The 21,122-nt window shown below is 47.3% G+C and overlaps 1 protein-coding gene across 2 annotated transcripts in view; it reads left to right on the top strand.

Moving 5' to 3' along the window:
- IPO13 (importin 13) overlaps window positions 1-21,122 on the top strand; it is a 560,046-nt gene that overhangs the window by 194,051 nt on the left and 344,873 nt on the right. For both annotated transcript variants that reach the window (XM_085602928.1, XM_085602929.1), the window contains one exon: window positions 2,142-2,878. In XM_085602928.1, coding sequence (XP_085459054.1) covers window positions 2,142-2,878 — 737 coding nt within the window. The remainder of the gene's footprint in view (window positions 1-2,141; window positions 2,879-21,122) is intronic.

Genomic DNA, 21,122 nt, shown 5'->3' with positions numbered 1-21,122 from the left:
TCAGACTTCTGAAAATCAAAACAGCTTTCCTTATGGCAATTATGTCTGCCCATATAGTGCGTGAGTAGCAGGCCTTATCAAACCCGCCTTACCTCTTAATGTATCCTGAAAAAGTGGTGCTTCGCACACTGGCCTCCTTTCTGCCAAAAGTGGTCACACCATTTCATGTGGGCAATCTATCACCCTGCCCACCTTTTACCCTCCTCCACATCCCTCTAAAGAAGAGGAGCGCCTCCACCGTCTAGACCAAAAAAGAGAGTTGTCGTTCTACCTTGACTGCAACCGAGAGTATGGTGGGCGTCCAACTGTTCATGGGGTATGTTAGTGTGATAAAAGGTTGAGCGGTGCAAGAGCGGACCATTTCTAGATGGGTCGTGCTGTGCATCAAAATCTGCTACACATTGAACAAGAAGCAACCTCCTGAAGGCTTGCAAGCTCATTCCACCAGAGCTAAAGCTGCGACCATTGCATTAGCATGCAGAGTTCTGAGCCTGTACATCTGCTAGGCAGCAGCATGGGCCTCCCTGCACGTGTTCACCAAACATTACTGTCTGGCCTTCCTTGTTTGAAACTGGTCTACAGAACCACCACTGGGGATGGTATTGCATGGGTATATATTCAAAAGTAAGCAATCAGCAGATAGAAGTCTCCATCAGATGAACAAGTTACTTACCTTCGGTAACTGCTTATCTGGTACAGACTATATCTAGCTGCATATTCCTTTACCGACCCACCCACCTTCCCCTCAAACGGATTGCTCGGAAAAACGGCTCATCTCTTTCAAGGCCCTAATTTTCCACACCAGTGGTTAGTATTATTTCATTAGCACTGTGTTGCTGCATTGAGCCCGTCGATGAGTATATTGTGTGCAGACCACGACCTCAATGGTTTGCACTAAGACGTGTGTTCCAGTGCCTGTGAGAAGAGCTTGAAGGCAGTGCTACATCACTGAGTAGGACAGAGTGCACCAAAAGAAGGGAAATGGCATTACAGTCAGCACTGCCTACTTTGGACTTGGGGAACCAGGTTCTAGTCCTGGCATCGGTTTAACATACTGTGATTCTGGGCAAATCACTTAATCTTCTTGTGACAAAAAAAAATGTAATCTGACCTTACTTAGTTACTGGTACTCATGTAAAGCGATCCAATGCTTTATGAAACTGCTTGTACTTGGGCCAGGCCAAAAGAAAATGGGGTCAACAAGCAGCTCCTTGAATAGTACTTGGGTTCAGCTCTCCATTGGTCAGTTGGTGGACCTGCATGCAGAAGGCCATGAGAACATGCTAAACGCTGGTTGGCTATGGTTTCGGTAGATAGAGATTGGCTGACATCCCGGCCTCTACGAGTCTGTAGGTAAGACTCTGCACTTTTACCAGACTTACCCAAGGACCTCTAAGAAGTCCTGAGATTCGCAGTAAATGTTCAGGTTGCTCCGATACATTCTAGGTTTTTAGCAAGGCAGTTGTAAGTTTTTATCCTAGTCTCCAATGTGTGCTTGACATAAACAACCTGAAAACATGGAAAGGAACTTCTTAACAAGGTATGCGGGCAGATGAGTTGGGACCAGCCTCCTACCCGCCCAGGTCTGGTGGTTGGACTCGAAGACTGGAGGTACCTTTAAGAGCATGGGGTCATCCTGTCTGAACAAGCCAAAAATATGACCAGCTGTGATCCAAGAAAGGGTGGTATGCGAGCTTCCACATCTGTTTCATTTGTGTTTATATTACTGACGTGTTGTAATGTGTTGTACCAGACTCTCAAGAACTGCGATCAAAAGGTCGCTCTGCTATAGAGACTGCTTCAGTCCTTGAGCCAATACCACTAGTGAACGAAAACCTATGTGTGCATGCATTTGTATCTCAGAATATCGTAGTCTGAAATATCGTCTGACATAAGGATCGTGTACTAAATATTGTTTAAAAGGTTATGGGGTGTACATTTTATATTGACTCCAACAGGGCGATATTTTTGTGAATGATCTTTAGCACAGTACTGTGGTAGCACACCGTACTCCCATGAGATCCAGTGATTGTATATGCTTTTCACTGAACCCCAGTGCATTCTCGCAATGGTGTAACTATATGTAACTCAATGTTGTGCGGTGCAGTGCCAGCCTCGGCTAACCTTCTCTGTTCTTCCAGGCATTACATCAGCTGTACTACGACCCGAACATCGAGAACAAAAACATGGCTCAGAAGTGGTTGATGCAGGCACAGGTCTCCCCGCAGGCATGGCAGTTCAGCTGGCTCCTACTCAGCTCAGATCGCGTCCCCGAGATCCAGTACTTCGGTGCCAGTGCTCTCCACATCAAGATCTCCCGCTACTGGAACGATATCCCTGCGGATCAGTATGAGGGCCTCAAGTCTCAGCTCTTCAGCCAGATCACACAGTTTGCCAGTGGCTCCAAGATAGTTCTGACCCGTCTGTGTGTGGCACTCGCCTCCCTGGCATTGAGCATGATGCCAGAGGCCTGGCCCTGCGCGGTCTCGGACATGGTGCGCATGTTCCAGGCTGGAGACACCAATGTTGATGGCCAGGCACGCTGCTTGGCCCTCTTGGAACTGTTGACCGTGCTGCCTGAGGAGTTCCAAACCAGCCGCCTGCCCCAGTACAGGAAGGGGCAGGTGCGCAGCGCCCTGGCACAGGAGTGTGGTTGTGTCTTCCCTCTTCTCCAGCAGCTGCTGCAGCAGCAAGACTCACCTGGGTACATCAAACAGAAGGTCCTCAAGTGCTTCTCTAGCTGGGTGCAGCTGGAGATCCCGCTCATGGACTGTGAGAGCCTCCTGGAGGGGGCCTTTGCTTCCTTGAGGGACCCCGAGCTCTTTGACACATCCGTGGAGGCGATCGTCAACACCATCTCCCAGCCGGATGCCCAGAGGTAGGCACAGTCACTTTTGTTTCTTCAGTGTCGCGCTCCTGGTTGGGTTGTGTTAACATCAGTGATGCATTGTGTGCTTTACATAAGAGATCTAAGCCAGAAACATCCACCTATCAAGGCTCATTGTTCTGCATTGGACATTGATTGGTCTGTTTTTTTATAGAAGTTCTTAATATTTGTCTACATTTTTAAGTTTTCTAGTCTAGTTGTAGTCCTGTTTTCAGTAGCCCGTTATTCCTGTGAGGCCAATTCCAGAACCACCACCTTGTTTTGCCATCTGCTTAGCTCTAATAATAGTTTGAGGTGGATGCTAGGTCTGGACTTTAGGCTTGCACACGGCTTCAGAAGCAGTCTAGGCTTCGTCCATTTATTACTTGTGGAGCACCTCTTGAAGGGAAGTCTTAACTTTACCGGGGGGCGAAGTAGCTTTGACTGGAGGTCTTCCTTGTGTTTGTGCACGGGTGACTGTGGGCTACCTTAATGTTAATGAGTAAACAAAAAAACATTTATATGCTAAGCATTATGAACAGAATGTCACAAAACCTGATTATGTGTCTGATGAAGTTTATCAGCTGTCCGTTGGGAGTCTCTATAAATGGGGGTATATTTTCGACTTGCTCTGTCTTTAGGATGCTTTTGTATTTAGTAGGGCAGAATCATTCAGGTAGCTTCTTTGTCACCTCTGTTAAGTTTATTCTTGGCCCTATTTTGAAATTGTTTTTAATCTGTGTGGGACAAGACTGAGTTTACGCAAGTTCCGGAATGCCTTTCTACATTATTATGAAACCTAACTGATGGTCATATGTGTGATTGCTGTTTCCGCATCTCCATCACAACTCCTTCTGGGAAGCAGGCTCCATGTATTTGTCAAACCCATCAATTAATGAGAATAATCACATCTGTTACTACTGCTCCTGGATCTGGCATCATCTGAAATATCTCGGGAGCTTGTGATCCATCCGGCATACTCGCACATCTGTTTCGCACAGGCCCCATCTTAGCATAAATGGCCACAAGACTTCTGGGTTGAGCATTCACATACTGGAACCCTAGAGATGTCTGGATTGGCAATCTGCCACATACTTCTAACAGCAAGGAAGGTACTCCACTCTTAACTTCACTTGGTCTGGGGCGTGGCCAAGCCGGCAACAAAAATGACCGCCTGGCTCTGAAGCTCCGCCGAGCGTCCCAGCTTCACGGCGTATTCCCGTGATCAATGCTGCCTGCTGCAAGAGTAAGCGGATGATTCCTTGATCCCTCCGACCCAAGAACGAAGCTGAACGGAGCCCGTAAACTCCAGCGGCAGAGCCGAATGTGAACTGAGGTGCAGCCCGGCTTGGTGTGAGCTATGCGCCCAGCCTCCTTCTGGGCAAATGAGGCCTGAGTGGAGAGAAGCCTGGAACTGCGGCTGAACTGGTGCCGCAATCAGCTTTTACCTCCGGTGAGAGAACGCTATACCCTCCCCCTTCCCCATCGCCCGGAGGCACTTTGCCATGGCTGCCTTTTAGAAGCTGCGAACACCACCGCAGCAGCGTGACCGGGGTGAGACTGCCACTGCCTGCTCATCTCGTTCCTTCGCAGCAGGCCTGCGTTAGGCGCGCGGCGGCTGGAGCAGACAGTTGAAGATCAGTTGCAGGCCACCTCGTAGCAACAACGCCGCGTCTTGAAGAGACCGCATGGGGCCCCTATAAACACTGCAGTGGGTAAGAACCGGCAGCGGCTCCCGCATTGCTCCCGCAGCGACCCACGCACCCGCAGACTGAGTGGAACCTACTGCCTCTCTCTCTCTCTCTCCAACTGCCACCCTTGGTTACGTGCCGCAAACCCAGCGTCCCTGCAGCGGCTTGATTACTCCCCCGCCGGGGCCCCCTCTCTTGGCTACAGGGCCTGAAGCTACACGGTCGCCCTCTCCTACTATATGAGGAGGACGCGGGTCACGCCGCCACTGCATACCTACTATTGCTGGGCCCCCGAGATTGCTGGAGGCCCTTATCGCCAAGCAGGCACCGCCAGCTGGGTTGGCGAACCTTGGCCCGGACTGTGATTCTACGACGCCGAAGTGCTGCGTTCCTGCCATAATTGTCTGTCTGGCCTCTGTCCCACCGGCGCCATCTCCTGACCGATCGGGTGAACACAACACCGCATCCTGGCATTCTTATCTCACGTAGCAGATCACCCTACAAGGGAACAAGGGTGTGCTACGCTCGAGACGCTTGGCGACTCTACTAGACCCGCTAAAGCCGCACGGGTCACGGATGCGCTACCTCCGACGCGGCATGGGCCGCAAAGACCCCAAGCTGAAAACGCTGCCGTTTGAGACGTTAGTTGACACAGCCCCGCAACATGGCCCCACTATGGCAGAATCTGCACAACACTCAGAACACGGTGAAGGCCTTCCAGAAGTGGCGGCCTCTCTACTCCAGGAGATGAGAGCCGGTTTCAAAGCACTAGACAGCGGATTTGACCTGCTGGACAAGAATATCTCCAGTCTTGGTGCCAAGATCCAGGTACATGATCGACGGCTTGATGTAGCAGAGGCTCGCATATCCGACATTGAAGACTGGACTGCACAATCTGCTAAACGTCTGGAAAGGGTTGAACGCATTCTAAAGCAGGTGGCCATCAAAAATGAAGATCTCGAGACGCAAAGCCACCGCAACAATCTACGCATCCTTGGTGTTTCAGAGACTACCCCCACTGACCGCATGGATCTCTTCGTAGAGGCTTTGTTACTTGGACTGTTAGGCAAGGACTCCTTTACTCCTGGCTTTGTGATCGAGAGAGCGCACAGATCATTGGGCCCTCGTCTGAACCCCTGTCTCCCTTCCCCTCCCCCCCCAGACCCATCGTGGCGCACGTCATGAACTTCCGGGACCGAGATGCTGCACTCCGACTGGGTAGGGAGAAAGGAGACATAGACTGGCAGGGCTCTAAGTTGTCGTTTTATCCAGACTTTACGACCATGGTGCAGGATGCACGGCGCAAATTCAAAAGAGTCAAGACCACCCTGAGTAATTTGGGACTACGATACAGTAGGTTATAATCTGCCATACTGAAGGTCGACGTGGACGGCAGGGCTCGTATCTTTGAGAGCCCCACGGAGGCTCAGGAGTTCTGCCGAGTTTATAACCAGAACAAAAACCAACATGTCAGGGTCGTATCGTGTCCTTCCCCTCCACATAGTGGATCTGATGCAAGTGCCGATCTCTTTTCCAGCTTGGGCACAGGATGATTCAGCTCCTTGACTCACGCCAGATTACATTCATGCAATATTGGGAATACGTTCTATACTCTGCATTATTACAATTAGCTGGTAGCTTGCCTGGGTGTTGCCGCCCCCCCATGGTGTATCCTTTGAGCTTGGTTTGTTACTGCACTCTGGGGTACTGCTTTTTAGGATTAACATAGCAGCGTACAGTTAATTGGTACTTCATGTTCGCTCTTATTTTTGGGAATGGCCCTTCCCCGACAGGGGTTTGGCTGGGTGGGGGTTGGGGGAATGTTCACATTTGCAATATTTGTTTCTTGTTATATGCGGAGTTGTTCCCTACTGACTATTTCTGTTCATTGTCGCTACACTACTGTGATGAAAATGTTACACTATGTAAATGGCCAGATTTGGTAATATAGATGTCCCACAGACCTCTCCCTAAGGTCTTTGAATGTACGGGGTCTTAATAACACTCGCAAGAGGAGGAAGGTAATTCATTATCTTTTGCGATATAAGGTAGACATTGCTTATTTAAAGGAGACGCACTTCCCCACAACAGATACGGCACACTTTGGAACCAGCTGGGGCGCACATAGATATTTTGCCAATTACAGCAACTACGCAAGGGGAACAGCCATTTTAATACAGAGGGTTCCATTTACCTTTTGCTCCCTGCACCAGGATGGCGAGGGAAGATACCTTGCAGTATCGGGGTCTCTCATGGGCAGAAATTTACACTGGTGTGCGTCTACGCCCCAAACACCGATGCCCCCAACTTCTTTCAGGCCCTACATACCCAGCTTACCAAGTTAGAGCCGCAGACTCTGCTTATTGGAGGGGATTTTAATGTATTGCTCAATCCTGAGATAGATAGCACATCTGTAGCTCCAGACTCTAAGCCACGAGCCCACCGTGCCCTCCTGGAGCTTTGCGACCGGTTCACTCTGCTAGATGTCTGGCGCAAACGCAATCCCAGCACATCAGAATATACCCATTACTCAGGCCAACACAACACCTGAACGAGGATTGATCTCTGGCTGCTCTCCCCAGATATTTACAGTTGGTGCACCTTGATTGAGACCCTCCCCAGGACTTATTCAGATCACTCCCCAGTTGCACTACATCTTAAAGTCCCACGTCCAGAGGGCTTCGAGAGACAGTGGCGATTCCCCAGCCGCGCTCTCCATGATGAAGTGTTTAAGGCAGAGATACGAGAGGCCTACGAAGATTACTTTGCCATCAATACTGGCTCGGTGGCCTCATGGGCTATTCTATGGAAAGGTTTTAAGGCCGTCATTAGGGGTACATGCATTGCCAAACACGCGGGTGTCCTTAGGGACCTTCGCAACACACTGTCGCGTCTCGAGCGCAAACTCACGGCGCTGGATGGTGCTTCCACACATCCCACACCACCCACTGACGAGGGCCGACATTTGGCTCTCCTGGAGACATACAGGGAAACAGCAGACCAGGAAATTTTGTACTTGGGAAAATACCAGGCGGCCACACGATATGGGGAGGTTGAGAGACCCGACAGAGTCCTGGCCCAGTTACTGAGACCACCATATCACAAAACATACATCACTGAATTGCGCACCTCTGACAATCACACGCTCACCTCCACGACCGATATTCGAAATGCATTCCTAGAATATTTTTCGACTCTGTATTCCACCAAATTGTGGAGCACTCATGGGGCACAGGAGGAATACCTAAACGAGATCGCACTCTTCTTTCTTGAAAAGCACATGCAGGACTTCCTGGCGTAACCCATCTCTGTTGCAGACGTAATTGGTGCCATAGACACTGTTCGTGGCTTCTCGGCTTCTGGGTTAGATGGATTTACAGGAGACTTCTATAAAGAATACAAGGATCTCCTTGCCCCACAGCTTATTGAGGTTTACGCTGAGGCTTTGGAGGCACACCTCCTTCCTCCTACACTCTGAAAGGCTGTCGTAATCTTACTCCCCAAACCTGGCAAAGATCCCACACAATGTGGTTCATACAGGCCCCTGTCCCTCCTAAACCTAGATCATAAAATATTAGCCAAAGTCATTTCTAACAGTTTGTCCCAACTAATGGAATTTATCATTTCCCCGGCTCAATCACGTTTTGTACCCCATCGTTCAACCTCATTAAATCTTAGAACACTCTTCACAGTTATACATAGGATCAACCCAGAAACCCCTGCAGCAGCTATTCTCCTGGACACAGAGAAAGCTTTTGATTCATTCTTCCTCTCTGTCATGCGTCTTATGGGCATGCCCATGGGCTTCCTCGCTACAACAGCGTTGTTATACAATCAACCGACAGCAAGGCTGCGTTTAAATTGCACACTCTCATGACCCTTCCAGCTCTCCCGCGGGACCCGACTGCCCCTTACTGTTTATCCTGGCTGTTGATCCGTTGATCCTCCGCTTTCAGGAACGGCACTTACAAAAAGGCCTACAATTGCCTCCTCCTGGTTTTGCTGTACGCGGACGACACTATCCTATACGTCAGAAACCCCCAAGATAACTTAGACCCGCTGATCAGGTAAATGATCAGATTCTGCTGATTCTCGGGCCTAGGCATAAATTGGCATAAATCGGTCATCTTCCCTTTAACAGTTAGCACAACACCGTGGGAATGCGAATTCCTTCTGGAGTGGTGCACTGATTCAGGTAAATATTTAGGTGTCCATATTCATTCAAATAATAAGTCTAAATTGTGGGCGAGCCATAGACACGCTTGCAAAACAAATAGAGAAATGGCTGAGACTACGCCTGTCACTCGCAGGTCGAGTTTCGATTCTGAAGATGATAGTACTCCCCAATTTTCTATATCTCTTCAACAACATACCAGTTCCTCTCCCTAATAGCTTTTTTTGAACTCTCCGTACCCTTCTAACCCGCCTGGTCTGGGGTGGAAAGCAGGCACTAGTTAGGTGGTCAGTCCTCACGCTGCCATACAACAGAGGGGGATACAGTGTCCCTGATTTCCAGTTATATTACGTAGTGGCCCAATGTAGCTACGCTCATTCCTGGTTTCACCCGGATGCCTGTATTCCATATTTGAGGCCGGAAGCGGATCACGTTCTCCCGAAGCGGCTTTCGACTGTCCTACCTGCGGGCTTCCCCAGAGATCCTGGAGACATCCAAACTGTATCCACCACAAGCTGGGCATGGAATAAACTAGGCAGGCTCACTGGAGCGAATACACTGTACTCTTTGGCGCTACCCATCCTCAATCCCCGTTGGATCCCAATCATGGTTGAACGTTTGGTGCAGCGTACTCTGACGACATTTGAGCTAGCACGGTTGGGCGATTTGTACCCTGGGGGTCACATCTTTTCATTATCAGAGGATGCTTGTTTCCAATCGTGCTGCTCTAAAAACCCGTAAATGATGCCAAAGTCCGCAGTGCTTGGGAGGCCGACCTGGGGCGATCAATCACAGATGAGCAATGGGCCAAATGCTGCACCGTCATATAGGATGTTTCACTAAATAGCAGGCACAAGCTCATACATTTCAATTTTCTGCGCCGTATATATTTCACTCCTGCTATGGCACACAAAATAGACCCGTCCAAACCACACAACTGCCGTAAATGCTCCGCACCACATGCCGACTTCGCACATCTTACTTGGACATGCCCAAAACTGCACAACTACTGGGAAAGTATACATCACACGCTAGGGCAAATGATCAATCTTCCTCTGATCCCCACTCCGGAAGTGGCCCTATTGGGATATACAGTCAACTTCCCCAAGAAGGTCAGGCGGTTCGCATCCCTGGGTCTCCTACTAGGGAAACGGGAAGTGGCTGTCCACTGGGGGCATAAGTCAGTTCCTTCTGTCCAGACTTGGCTGCACAGCCTGGCCTATTGCAACGTACATAGTGAAGTCTACACCAGCGTGATGCCTAGCACGTCCCGGTCTAAGGACATATGGGGCCCCTATCGTTCATACATTGAGGCCATTGGCCAGGATTCCAGCTCCCAGCTGGAGCAGGGCATTGTTCCGGAGGAAGTGGGGTAAACTTCTCATTACATAACCTATCGTTTTTTTATCGCACTGTAGATGGGCATGACCTATCTGGATACATGTCAAAGTAGTTCAATGTATGACACGTCTACTGAGATTTTATGGATGGACAGGAGGGTGCTTGAGAAGGACTTTCATGTTTCCAAATGTTATGCTAATGTCGCAGCTTTTACCTCCCTGGCAAATCAGACCAAGACAGTAACTTTGATAACATGTACTGCTATATCACGACAATGTATGATAATGCACAGGTGAACAAATATGCATATATACTGCTTTTGTATTTAAGGAAAGTGAAAATAAAGTTAAAAAAAAAAACTTCACTTGGTTTTCCAGACAAATGTGCCAGAAATCATTTGCCAACTTTATCAATGCTATTAGTTGGGTTCCACCTAAGTGATTTATGTAGCGCACCTCTGAAATGTTCAGCAGAACACAGCACTTTAGATGATCCTTGATCATTAGCTTGACCGCAAAAGATCCTGTGATCAGTCCAGACATTCTTCTTTTGGCCACTTTCCTCCAGTCGACAAGCTCTGCATCGACACACCTCCCTGACAATGGTGTAGTTCTGGGTGGCTAGCAGTAGAAAGTTGCTTCCGTGAAGGCTGTATAGCTTTATTCACCACTTGTTTACTGAGGCCTCTGTCAGGTCTTCATCCTTAGAGATCATTTCTTCTTCATCCTCAAGTGATTTTCACCCTCTGCGTTATGGCAGGATAGCCGGGTGTATGATTTAAACTTGGGACACACTCACCTTGGTAACACTGAGATACTGTCTGCTTGTCCAGTGCCCTTTTATCCATTTTAAAATGCCTACTGTGTTTGTGTGTTAGTAAAGACCTCATCTCACAATCTGGCCCAATAGAGAGCCTGGAGGGCCTTTTAGTCCTTTTAGTCCATACGGCCATCCACCTCTTCAGTGACTTGTTGCGGCTCCTTGTGGAGCGTGTCCATGGCCGCCTGCAAACGAAGACAAGTTACACTGGTGTACAGTGGTAAGCATGGCGTTTGACTATGGGGATGGGGCAGACACAAAGCTGGGCTCGCAGTTATCAATAACACAAGATGGAGGATACTTATCTGCTGTTGGAGCAGCAAAAAAGAGGGGTTAGAAAAGGTCATCAGAGCATATATCAAGCAGGAAGATACATGTTTGGATGTTGGTGTAAGCCTGTAATTGGACAGTTTCCTGAACTCCTTTTTCCCAGGTTTCAATAGAAGTGTAGTGAAAATTGTTGTGGTGATTGAAGACCAGTTTTGTGTTGGATGATGTTGTAAAATAAGTTTAGTTTAGAGTATGTAATCCTCACATCTGGTCCTGACATGGAATCTGAAAGCACGGTGTACTGCAACAACCAGCAGAGTCCTTGAATTAATCTAGCGATCAGTCGGGTCTCATTCCAGACCATTGCTTCCTACTCGATACCAAACAGTGACCACCAGATCTGTGACTGGAGGTGAGTGTCTGAAAAGTTTCATGTGTTTGCTTTGTTCGCCCCAAGTTGGCAGGGAATGCCCAGACATGGGTCCCTTGCTCACTTTGCCACTGGATTCAAGGAAGCCTGGCTGATGAGGGGAGTTACCCCGAAACCAGTTCCAGGATGCTTGTTTCCGATTCATGGAAGACCTGGCTTGGAAGTTCAGGCTGGACTGTTCCCATGAGGCCCAGGGTCAAGACTGATTTGCATATAGCTGGGTCTGAACTGAGGTGGCGAAGTGAGCTAAAGAATGATGATAGATTCAACCCAGATCTGTGACGGGGGTGAGTGTCTGAAAAGTTTCAGTGCTCCGTCCATCATCTCCTTGTGTTTGCTTTGTTCACCAATATGTATATCTGCCATGGTCCTGCTTCAGTGGGAACAATCCAGCCTAATCGCCAGGTCTTCTCTAGATGTGAATACAAACACCCACAGAGGTTTCAGTTTTCTCTGGACTTATCAGTGACGTGCACCTTGAGTCTTTATGCACACTGAGCAGAGGACCCATGCCCTGGCATTAAATGTGGACGAAAAGGAGATGATGTGGGTTTGGGGGTTATCGTGCAGTAAAAGGAAGGAATGCCAAAAGTGCTACTGGCCTTTGATGTATGAAAACATCAGTCTGATACAAAAGATTAAACCATCTGCAATCTTTGGCAACACCCTTAGCATGCAAGCTCAGGTAAATCATTTGAGTAATAATTGCCGTCATCACACATGCACTCTCTCCAGGCTGTGACCACCTTCATTTTTGAAGAAGTTAATACGATTATAGCTAGAGCGGTTTAGTGATCCAGGTTAGAACTAGTCTGGACCCTGTTTACTGGTGTATCTAAAACCGTTCCGAATAGTTTGCAGAAAATTCTGAACTTTGCCATTTGAATCGGAGGAAAATTAATATGGTGGGATCATACCACCCTAACATTATGTAGCCTTCCCTGATTCACAGTTTCAGAACAAGTAAAGTTCCTTATTCTTATTCAATTTTTAAAGTGATCAAGTTGATTGGTCTACAACATTAATAAGATAAGTTTAAGCCGTATATTTCCAGTAGATCCCTTAGCTCGGCTGACCAAGATTTGTTGGGAGTTCCTTTAATAAATTACTGTAGATTGTAAAATGATCTACCTTTTGGGAGCTGACTCCTGGAATTCCTATCTTAGGAAATTAGAAACGTCACAGGCTTGACCAATTTAGAAGTAGCTTTCTCTTCTCTTTTAAGTGTTGGCACAGTTGTGCGATCTGATAGTGCCAGTGTCTGGATACGTCTGGTTTTGACTTGTTTTGAGCAAATACAAATGAACTTCTCGATTTTGACCTTGTTCTGGGGTTCAAACCATTATTATGAAAACCATTTTTTTTTTTATTAGCATTTTTCAAAATATACAGTTCCAGTTATAACCATAACAATTCGGCCACAGTACAACAACATCCGTCATCCATTTCCATTTCTATACAGTGTCACCTAATACCTCCCGTTTTCCAATGCAGTTGTTACATTCAATCAGTCCGCTTGATGCATCTGCAAATATTGAGTTAGGTAGTTCCAATAGTCTCTTGGTTTTGACCTTGCAGGGAGCTCTTCTTCATACGTTTGCAGAGTTTCTCTACAATATGTTAAGTCCCAATTCCAGTTTTCGGTCTTGGGAGCTTGCCTACTATTCCAGCATAAGGATATCCTCCGTTTGGCCAACAGCAGTGAAATTACACAGAACTTACGCTTCTGAGCCCGCACCTCTGGGAGCAGACCCAGCAGACATGTGTGAGCGCTGCACACAATATCGTGGCCCACCATTACACCCAACATCTGCGTCACTCTTAACCAGTAGTCTGCAACCACCCCGCATGTCCATGCCAGATGCACAAAATCTGCCCCTTCCTCATTACAGCGACAGCATCTGGAGTCGGTGCGTAGCCCATAGCTATGTAGCCTAGCAGGTGTATAGTAAGTCTGATGTAGATACTTGTAGTGTAGTATACGTAAATTACCATTAGGTGTTAACATACCAGTCAGTGAGCAAGGTATCACCCACTCTTCCACTGTCAGGGGATCATCTAAGCAGCTATTCCACTTTTCCATCGCTTTATGTGTAGTAGCAGCTATGTCTTTTTGCAATTTAGCATACAGCATGGATACCAAATGTTTATCCGCATTATTGGTGATCAGCCACTGTAGGGCAGATAGCAGCGGTGGCTCCGCCGGGAAAGTTGGATCGAGTTTCTTAATGGCACCTTGTAGTCTGTGATAGTTAATTTGGAACAACAATGTCTTATTACTAATGTATGACAGATCAGATCATCTAATGTTCTAAACACCCCGTTTGTGTATAGATCTCCCATAGTGTCGTGGCCCGCCTGCCGCAGTAATCCCATTCCCACTTCTTAGTGAGTTACCGAAATCTCTGGGTGCCAGTGGAGCCGCAGCGCCGGGGCGTATAGCGGCAGTTTGTTGGCCTTTCGACCCATAATGTGCCATGCCTTGTTTGTGGTATCCATTGTGTTAATATCTCGCTTGTGCAGCGGTGGCTGGGCATCTCCCTACTCTATTGCAGCATGTGTGAGGTATGGGACTGGGTGATACCAGAAATGTGCATATTGTTCTTCAGCACAGAGGTAATAAAGCATAAAGTCAGGAACGCCGAACCCTCCCTGGCAGTATGGCAGAGTAAGTGTCCTTAGTTCAATCCTGGCCAGTTTACCCGCCCATATCAGCTGGAGGACCAAGGAGGTGATTCGACGAAAAACCTCAGTTGGGGGCTGAATCGGTTTGTTATTAAAAAGGTACAGTAACTTAGGCAAAACCACCATTTTCACGATAGCTATGCGGTCAGCCAGGGACAGCGGTAGCTGAACCCAACGCCTTACTTTCCCTTCCAGTGCATCAATTGCCCTCCCATAGTTAGTACGAATGACGACTTCCGGGTCTCGGTGGAACCAAACACCCAAATATTTTACCGGTTCAGTCTTCCACTCCAGTGGATAATCCATGGAATGCGGCTGCGTACTGTCTGTTAAGGGAATAATCAATGACTTGGCCCAATTTATATTGATACCTGAGTGATGCGCAAATCTAATATATTCTCTCAGTAAAGGATTCAGATTCTCCCCAGGGTCCCTTACGTATAGCAACATATCGTCTGCATACAGCGATATGTGTAGCGGCCTCTGCGGGAATTGAAGTGCCGAATAGTGATGCCCTTGTCGAATTTTACATGCCAGTGGTTCAAGTGCGAGCGCAAACAACAGCGGGGATAGTGGACATCCCTGTCTAGTTCCCCTTTGAATAGCAATGGCCTCCTAGATATATTTATTCACTCTCACCCACGCCACCGGTGCAGTATATAACAGTTGTATCCATTGGAGAAATACAGGTGGGAACCCCATCCTCCTTAGTATTGTGTTAAGATATGTCCACTCTAGCGAGTCAAACACTTTAGCCGCGTCTAGGAATATCGCCGCTGCCTTGGTCGTGGGTGTCAGATAGTGCGATAGTGCAAAGAGTGTCCGTGTGTTGTGAGCCGTGGATCGCGAGGGGATGAAGCCAGATTGATCTGGCAGGATCAATTTGGTCATTAACGGTTGCAGCCGAGCAGCAAGCAGTTTGGCCAATATCTTATTGTCCACATTTATGAGGGACAATGGTCGGTAAGACTCACAGTATTCAGGATCCTTATTCGGTTTGAGTAGCGCCAGTAGTAGCGCTTCTCGTAGTGTTGGAGGCAGCCTATGCTGTTCATGGGCATTTCCATACATCTCCACCAGATGTGGCGCTAGTTGATCAATAAAGGTTTTGTAAAATTCGTACGTGAACCCGTCTGGGCCTGGAGCTTTCCCATTTGGCAGTGATTTAACCACCTCCGTTACCTCTTCCACCGTGATGGGCAGTGCCAGATACTCCCGGTGTGTATCCGATAGCCATGCTATCGCCACGTCATCCAAATATTCCATTGTTTCAGCCGATGACGCCGTGGGCCTCGAAGCATACATTGCTCCGTATGTAGTCATGAACTCGGTTAGTATTTCCTGTGCCCCGTACCGCAGTTCTCCATTGTCATTTCGAATCGCCTGGATAGTCTGTGGTGTACGGCCTTTGCATATTTTAGCCGCTAAGTATCTACCCGATCTGCCCCCCTCCCCATAGGCCCTCGCCACTTGTCTTCTTGCTATATATTTGAGTTCATCATCAGCATAATTTTGATACTCAGATAAAATAACTCTAATGTCCCCCAGTATTTTGGCGTTTTGTGTTCGCTCGTATTCACCCTCCAGGATGCGCAACTTAGCTTCACGTATTGTCAGTTGCTGCCTGATGTCCCTAAGAATGCCAGCGTTTGTGCCTATACAGATGCCCCGAATCGTGGCCTTAAACGCTTCCCAGAGTATGCCAGGGTCTTTCATAGTAGGCGCGTTATGATCAAAATACTCCTTTATCGCCTGGCCTATAGTGTCTATATAACTGGGATCTAGCAATGCTTTTGTGTTAAACCTCCAATTGAACGGGGGGCATATAATGCGGCATTTCCAGGGAGAGGAGCACAGGATTGTGATCAGACAACGTTCGGGGTAGATGTCGGACAGCTCGTGTCCACAGTGCTACATCATCAGAAACTAGCCAGTAATCTATGCGGGACCAGCTACCATGTGCTGCTGATGTATGCGTGGCCTCCCTCCCCTCTGGGTTTCGTCTTCTCCAAATGTCAGTAAGTCTCCTATCTACCATTATGTCCTTTAGTTTATGCAACGCTTGTCTGTGTGTCTCAACCTTCACCCCGGATCTGTCAAGGTCATCACATAGTGCGATGTTGAAGTCTCCTCCCCATATCAAAAGGGAGTCCTGTAGGTCCCTTAGTGTATCCCACAATGTGTGATAAAATTGTGGATCATCAACATTCGGTCCATACGTGTTCAGAATAGCCAGTCTTTGCCCCCGTAGCATACCTGTAACAAGAACATAGCGCCCCAAGTCATCCGCTATAGTATTATCAATCGTAAACTGTAGTCCCTTTTTATCCAGTATTAGAACTCCTCTGGAATATGATGAGTACGTAGAGTGGTGTATTGTCTCAGCCCATCTACGCCCTACACTATTGTGAGCTGATGGCGCACAATGCGTCTCCTGCAGGAGAGCAATGTCGATGTGCAATCTATCCAGATAGGCTAGCGTCTGCCTGATTTTTTTGGGGTTATTGAGCCCCCGTATGTTCCACGTTAGCAAGTTTAGATGTCTAGCACTCAGCTGTCCTTCCACCATCCTCAATTAGTGACGTCAATGCAAACATCCGAAGCAGATATATCTAGTGCACTCCAACTAAGATCTAAGTATAAAGTGACCTAATTATTCTTCTGAATATATTTGTGGATTTCAGCGATGCTTCTCATGTACCGTGGCCAACAAAAAAATTCCCCATCCCAATCTGCCCCCCCACCAACCACTTTAGCATCCCAACTCTGCCAAAGACACTCCCCACAGAAGAAAAATAACATAACTTAACTGAGTTTGGGGTTCACCCGCTTTGGGGGTCCACCGAGAACACACATCTCCATCCAACTAAATGGATGTGGACAGGTATACTTTAAAAATTTGAGCTGAATAATTTCTGCAATATAACTTTTGGCCTATTATCTTACCGCTTGCCCCTACTTATCTTCTCAGCCAGCTATAACAATTCGTTCTGCGACATACTGTAGCTACCCACAAATGTGCAGTTGCTCTCACCCCTAAGCAATAACCCAGTAATTAATTCCTGGAGCGCTACAGAAACGTGTAGGTCTCTACTTAATAGCTATTGCCCGCTCCAACCACCCCAGCCGCCCCGCCATCACATATACCACCAGTGACATTACTGCCAGGCGGAGGTCAGCAGCTGCAGCCCGAGAGGCGGCCCTGTAGATTAGTGCAGCGTCGCCACTGCCATGAGTCAATAACGAAACCTGCTCCATCAGGCTCATATGCATTGTGCGTTAAAATACGTCCATCAGTCTATGCTCTTGGATATCACAGATTATGAAAACCATTGATCTCCTGAAATGGTTGTGTGCAAAGTTTCGGTTTTGGTCCCTTTCTGTGGTGTCTTCTTCAGGAGATTCATATTTTAAACCTAATAGTTGAATGTTTCCTATAGTATAGTTGACTCATATCAAGGAAAACTAAAAGTAGATGTTCTCATAAAGTTAAACAAAGGCAATGTGCTCAATGTTTGAAGCTTCATTAAAATTAGAGATGTTGTGGTGTGCGTACAGCATCCATGGTAATAGTTTCTCATTGATATCCAGTGGATAGCTCTAGCCCCCTCCTCTGACACCTGACTGTTCCCAGCAACAGAACAAGACCGACTGATCTCATTACCAGGAACTATATATTGTGCTGTTTTTGATGAGTTGTTTTGCCTGCACAAAAGTAATGTAATATGTTTGAAATATCACTGCAGGATAAGTAGTTTAATAAATAGTCTTGGTAAGGTTGCTGGGGCAGGATTTTGTTCATTTATATATTGGTGTTCCTAATAAAATGATTTTTTATAAAGTTGAGGTATGATGCAATCTACGGAAGTTTAATGAGTAAAAGGTGAGGCTGGAAGTTGATAAGCCGTGGTCAGGTGATTAAAGTTCTTCCATCTTAGATTGCTCCACCTGATCTTCAATGGCACAGACACCATGAATTCTCTTCCACACAGATATTGAACATTATTGAAACTATCAAACTTGGTACGTATTTTGATAATCTGGGACATGGAGCTATTTGATATGTCTGGATAGTGGGTTTTTAGATATGCCAGGATTTTAAGCAGAGTGCAATCGTTGGGGTTTGCATTGACTACTGTTATCTGTTTGTTCGAGAAAGATGCATGGGTGTTGAGCTTCTAGGAGGATGTAGTTCCTCCTGATATTAGGGTTTGCCTGTTGAGGAATTCTGCTGATTTAGCCATCTTTTAATCTTGGCGGCTCCTGGAGGCTACCTTCGGTCCGTCTGTGGGCAAAACATGAGAATGTGTGGATTCTTTGTTGAATCACATTGGAAATTACCAGGGGTCTTAACCGTCCTTCTGAACTGAGTGACTCTCAGTGGCTCTGATTTTTTTCTGTTTGTGGAATTCCAAGGTTGTTCCAATTGCACGGTGAAAGTAGTGCCACCAATGTTTTTCTTCTTATAAACATGCATTATTAAGCTTGGTGCCAATCTGGAAGGTATTTTCCTGGGTTGAGAACATTTTGAGATTATTCTTGACTTAAATATGGGCCTTTGCCTTAAATACCTCTGCGAGCGACACACAGTAGTTATAAAGAGGGCCTTCTTGCTATTGGGAGCCACTGTAGAAGTTTCAGGATCGAAGAAATGTGGTTTCGCATATTTACATTTAGAAGTAGTTTTGCTGCTGAGTTTTGATTCCTTGTAGTCTTCTGATTCTCGAGAGTGGGGTGCTCTGATACAGCCCGTTGCATAGTCAAGTTTTGAGAGGATGAATGATGCTGTTTCTTGTACCTTTTGAGGAAATCCAAGATATTGAAAGATTATTCTAAATGTTTTCATTTTGTAAAAGGTAGATTTGAACAGCTTGTCTACTCGAGTATTCACGGAAAGTATACAGTCAACAAATCTTTTGAGATTTTTCACATTTGTGGCTATTTTTGTCCGGTTCATGTTGCCAGAAAGATATAGGGTCGTATGATTTCGAATACCCGCAGGCCAGTGTTTCAGATTTTGAAGCATTCCGCTTGAAGTGATTACACATCAGCCTTTGGTCAACAGCAGTGAGGCAGGTGTTAAGGTTTGACGTTCCCCAGTCTTAGGGTTTTCAGTCTGAGAAATGATCTGTAGCAGGTGAGTGTGAAACTGTTCAGATTTAGTTGAGGTTTCATGTGTTAAAGAGTTAACGAGATGTTGGATCCTTGTGAAACTCCTATTTTTACATGGTAAATATCTCAAGAGACAGGAGGTATGTGAATCTGGTACGATCTGTTGGTAAGAGGAAATCCAGCTGAGGTAGCAGTGTGAGCGGAAGAAGTGTATGGATGTGAGACTGTGAGGCTGTGCATAGAAGAGAAGGTGGAAAGACAGAGATTTTGGATAGGTAGCAATACGAGTATATATACTTGTCTGTTTGAAAATGTGATGGGAAGTTGTGATGTGTTAGAAGGTCATGAAGAGGTTATGACAGTGGAACAGTGAGTGAGGTTTATTGCAGCAACAGTAGACTATCTTACCTTGTGTGTGGAGGAGGTATATTTGTGTACCTGTTGTGTCCAGGTGTTTAGGCAGAATTTCTGGCCCTAGGCCCTCTCCAGCCTCTAACAGGCCCAAACATATAACCACCTTAACCTGACACCATTTACCTGAACGACCTCTAACCTATGTTTAAATAACAATAATGATCAGGGGACCTGTACCAATGGGAACCCTAACCCTGGGAACCAATAGGAAATCCAGTCCTGAACCCTAAAGCCAGTAGAAACCCTAGACCTGGGAATGAATCGGTAGCCAAGAACTAAATCCAGTAAAAACACTTGCTGTATAGATCAGGTGACCTTAAACTTCAGGGGCTGTGCAAGGCGGTAGGGGAGGAGGAAGGCATGTTTGTTTATCTGATTTCCAGTTAGTCTGCGTCATGTGCCCTGGGCAGTCTGCACCATTTACATTGGGCAGTTAGTCTGCGTCATGCGCCCTGGGCAGTCTGCACCCGTTGCAGCAGACAGTTGGTCTGCGCCATGCACCCTGGGCAGTCTGCACCAGTTGCACCAGTTGCAGCAGGCAGTTAGTCTGCGCCATACGCCCTGGGCAGTCTGCAGCAATTGCGATGGACAGTTAGTCTGTGTCATCTGCCCTGTGCAGTCTGCACTAGTTGCAGTGAGCAGTTAGTCTGCGTCATGCACCTTGGTAGTCTGCATCCTTTGAGATGGGCAGTTTAACCTGTGTCATATGTCCTGGGCAGTCTGCACCAGTTGCGATGGGCAGTTAGTCTGCGCCATGCACCCTGGGCAGTCTGCATCATTTGAGTTGGGCAGTTAGCCTGCGTCATGCACCTTCGGCAGTCTGCACCAGTTGCAATGGGCAGTTAGCCTGCGTCGTGCACCTTCGCAGTCTGCACCAGTTGCGATGGACAGTTAGCCTGTGTAATGCGCCCTGGGCAGTCTGCATCATTTGAGTTGGGCAGTTAGCCTGCATCATGCACCTTCGTCAGTCTGCACCAGTTGCGATGGACAGTTAGCCTATGTCATGCACCCTGGGCAGTCTGCAGAAGTTGCGATGGGAAGTTGGTCTGCGTCATGTGCCCTGGGAAGTCTGCACCATTTACATTAGGCAGTTAGTCTGAGTCATGCGCCCTGGGCAGTCTGCACCAGTTGCAGCAGGCAGTTGGTCTGCGCCATACGCCCCGGGCAGTCTGCAGCAATTGCGATGGACAGTTAGTCTGCGCCATGCACCCTGGGCAGTCTGCATCATTTGAGTTGGGTAGTTAGCCTGCGTCATGCACCATCGGCAGTCTACACCAGTTGCGATGGGCAGTTAGCCTATGTCATGCACCCTGGGCAGTC

This window comes from Triturus cristatus, chromosome 4_2 (genome assembly GCF_964204655.1).
Source record: "Triturus cristatus chromosome 4_2, aTriCri1.1, whole genome shotgun sequence".
In the NCBI taxonomy this organism is placed as follows: domain Eukaryota; kingdom Metazoa; phylum Chordata; class Amphibia; order Caudata; family Salamandridae; genus Triturus; species Triturus cristatus.
This window is presented reverse-complemented; position numbering and strand designations above follow the sequence as displayed.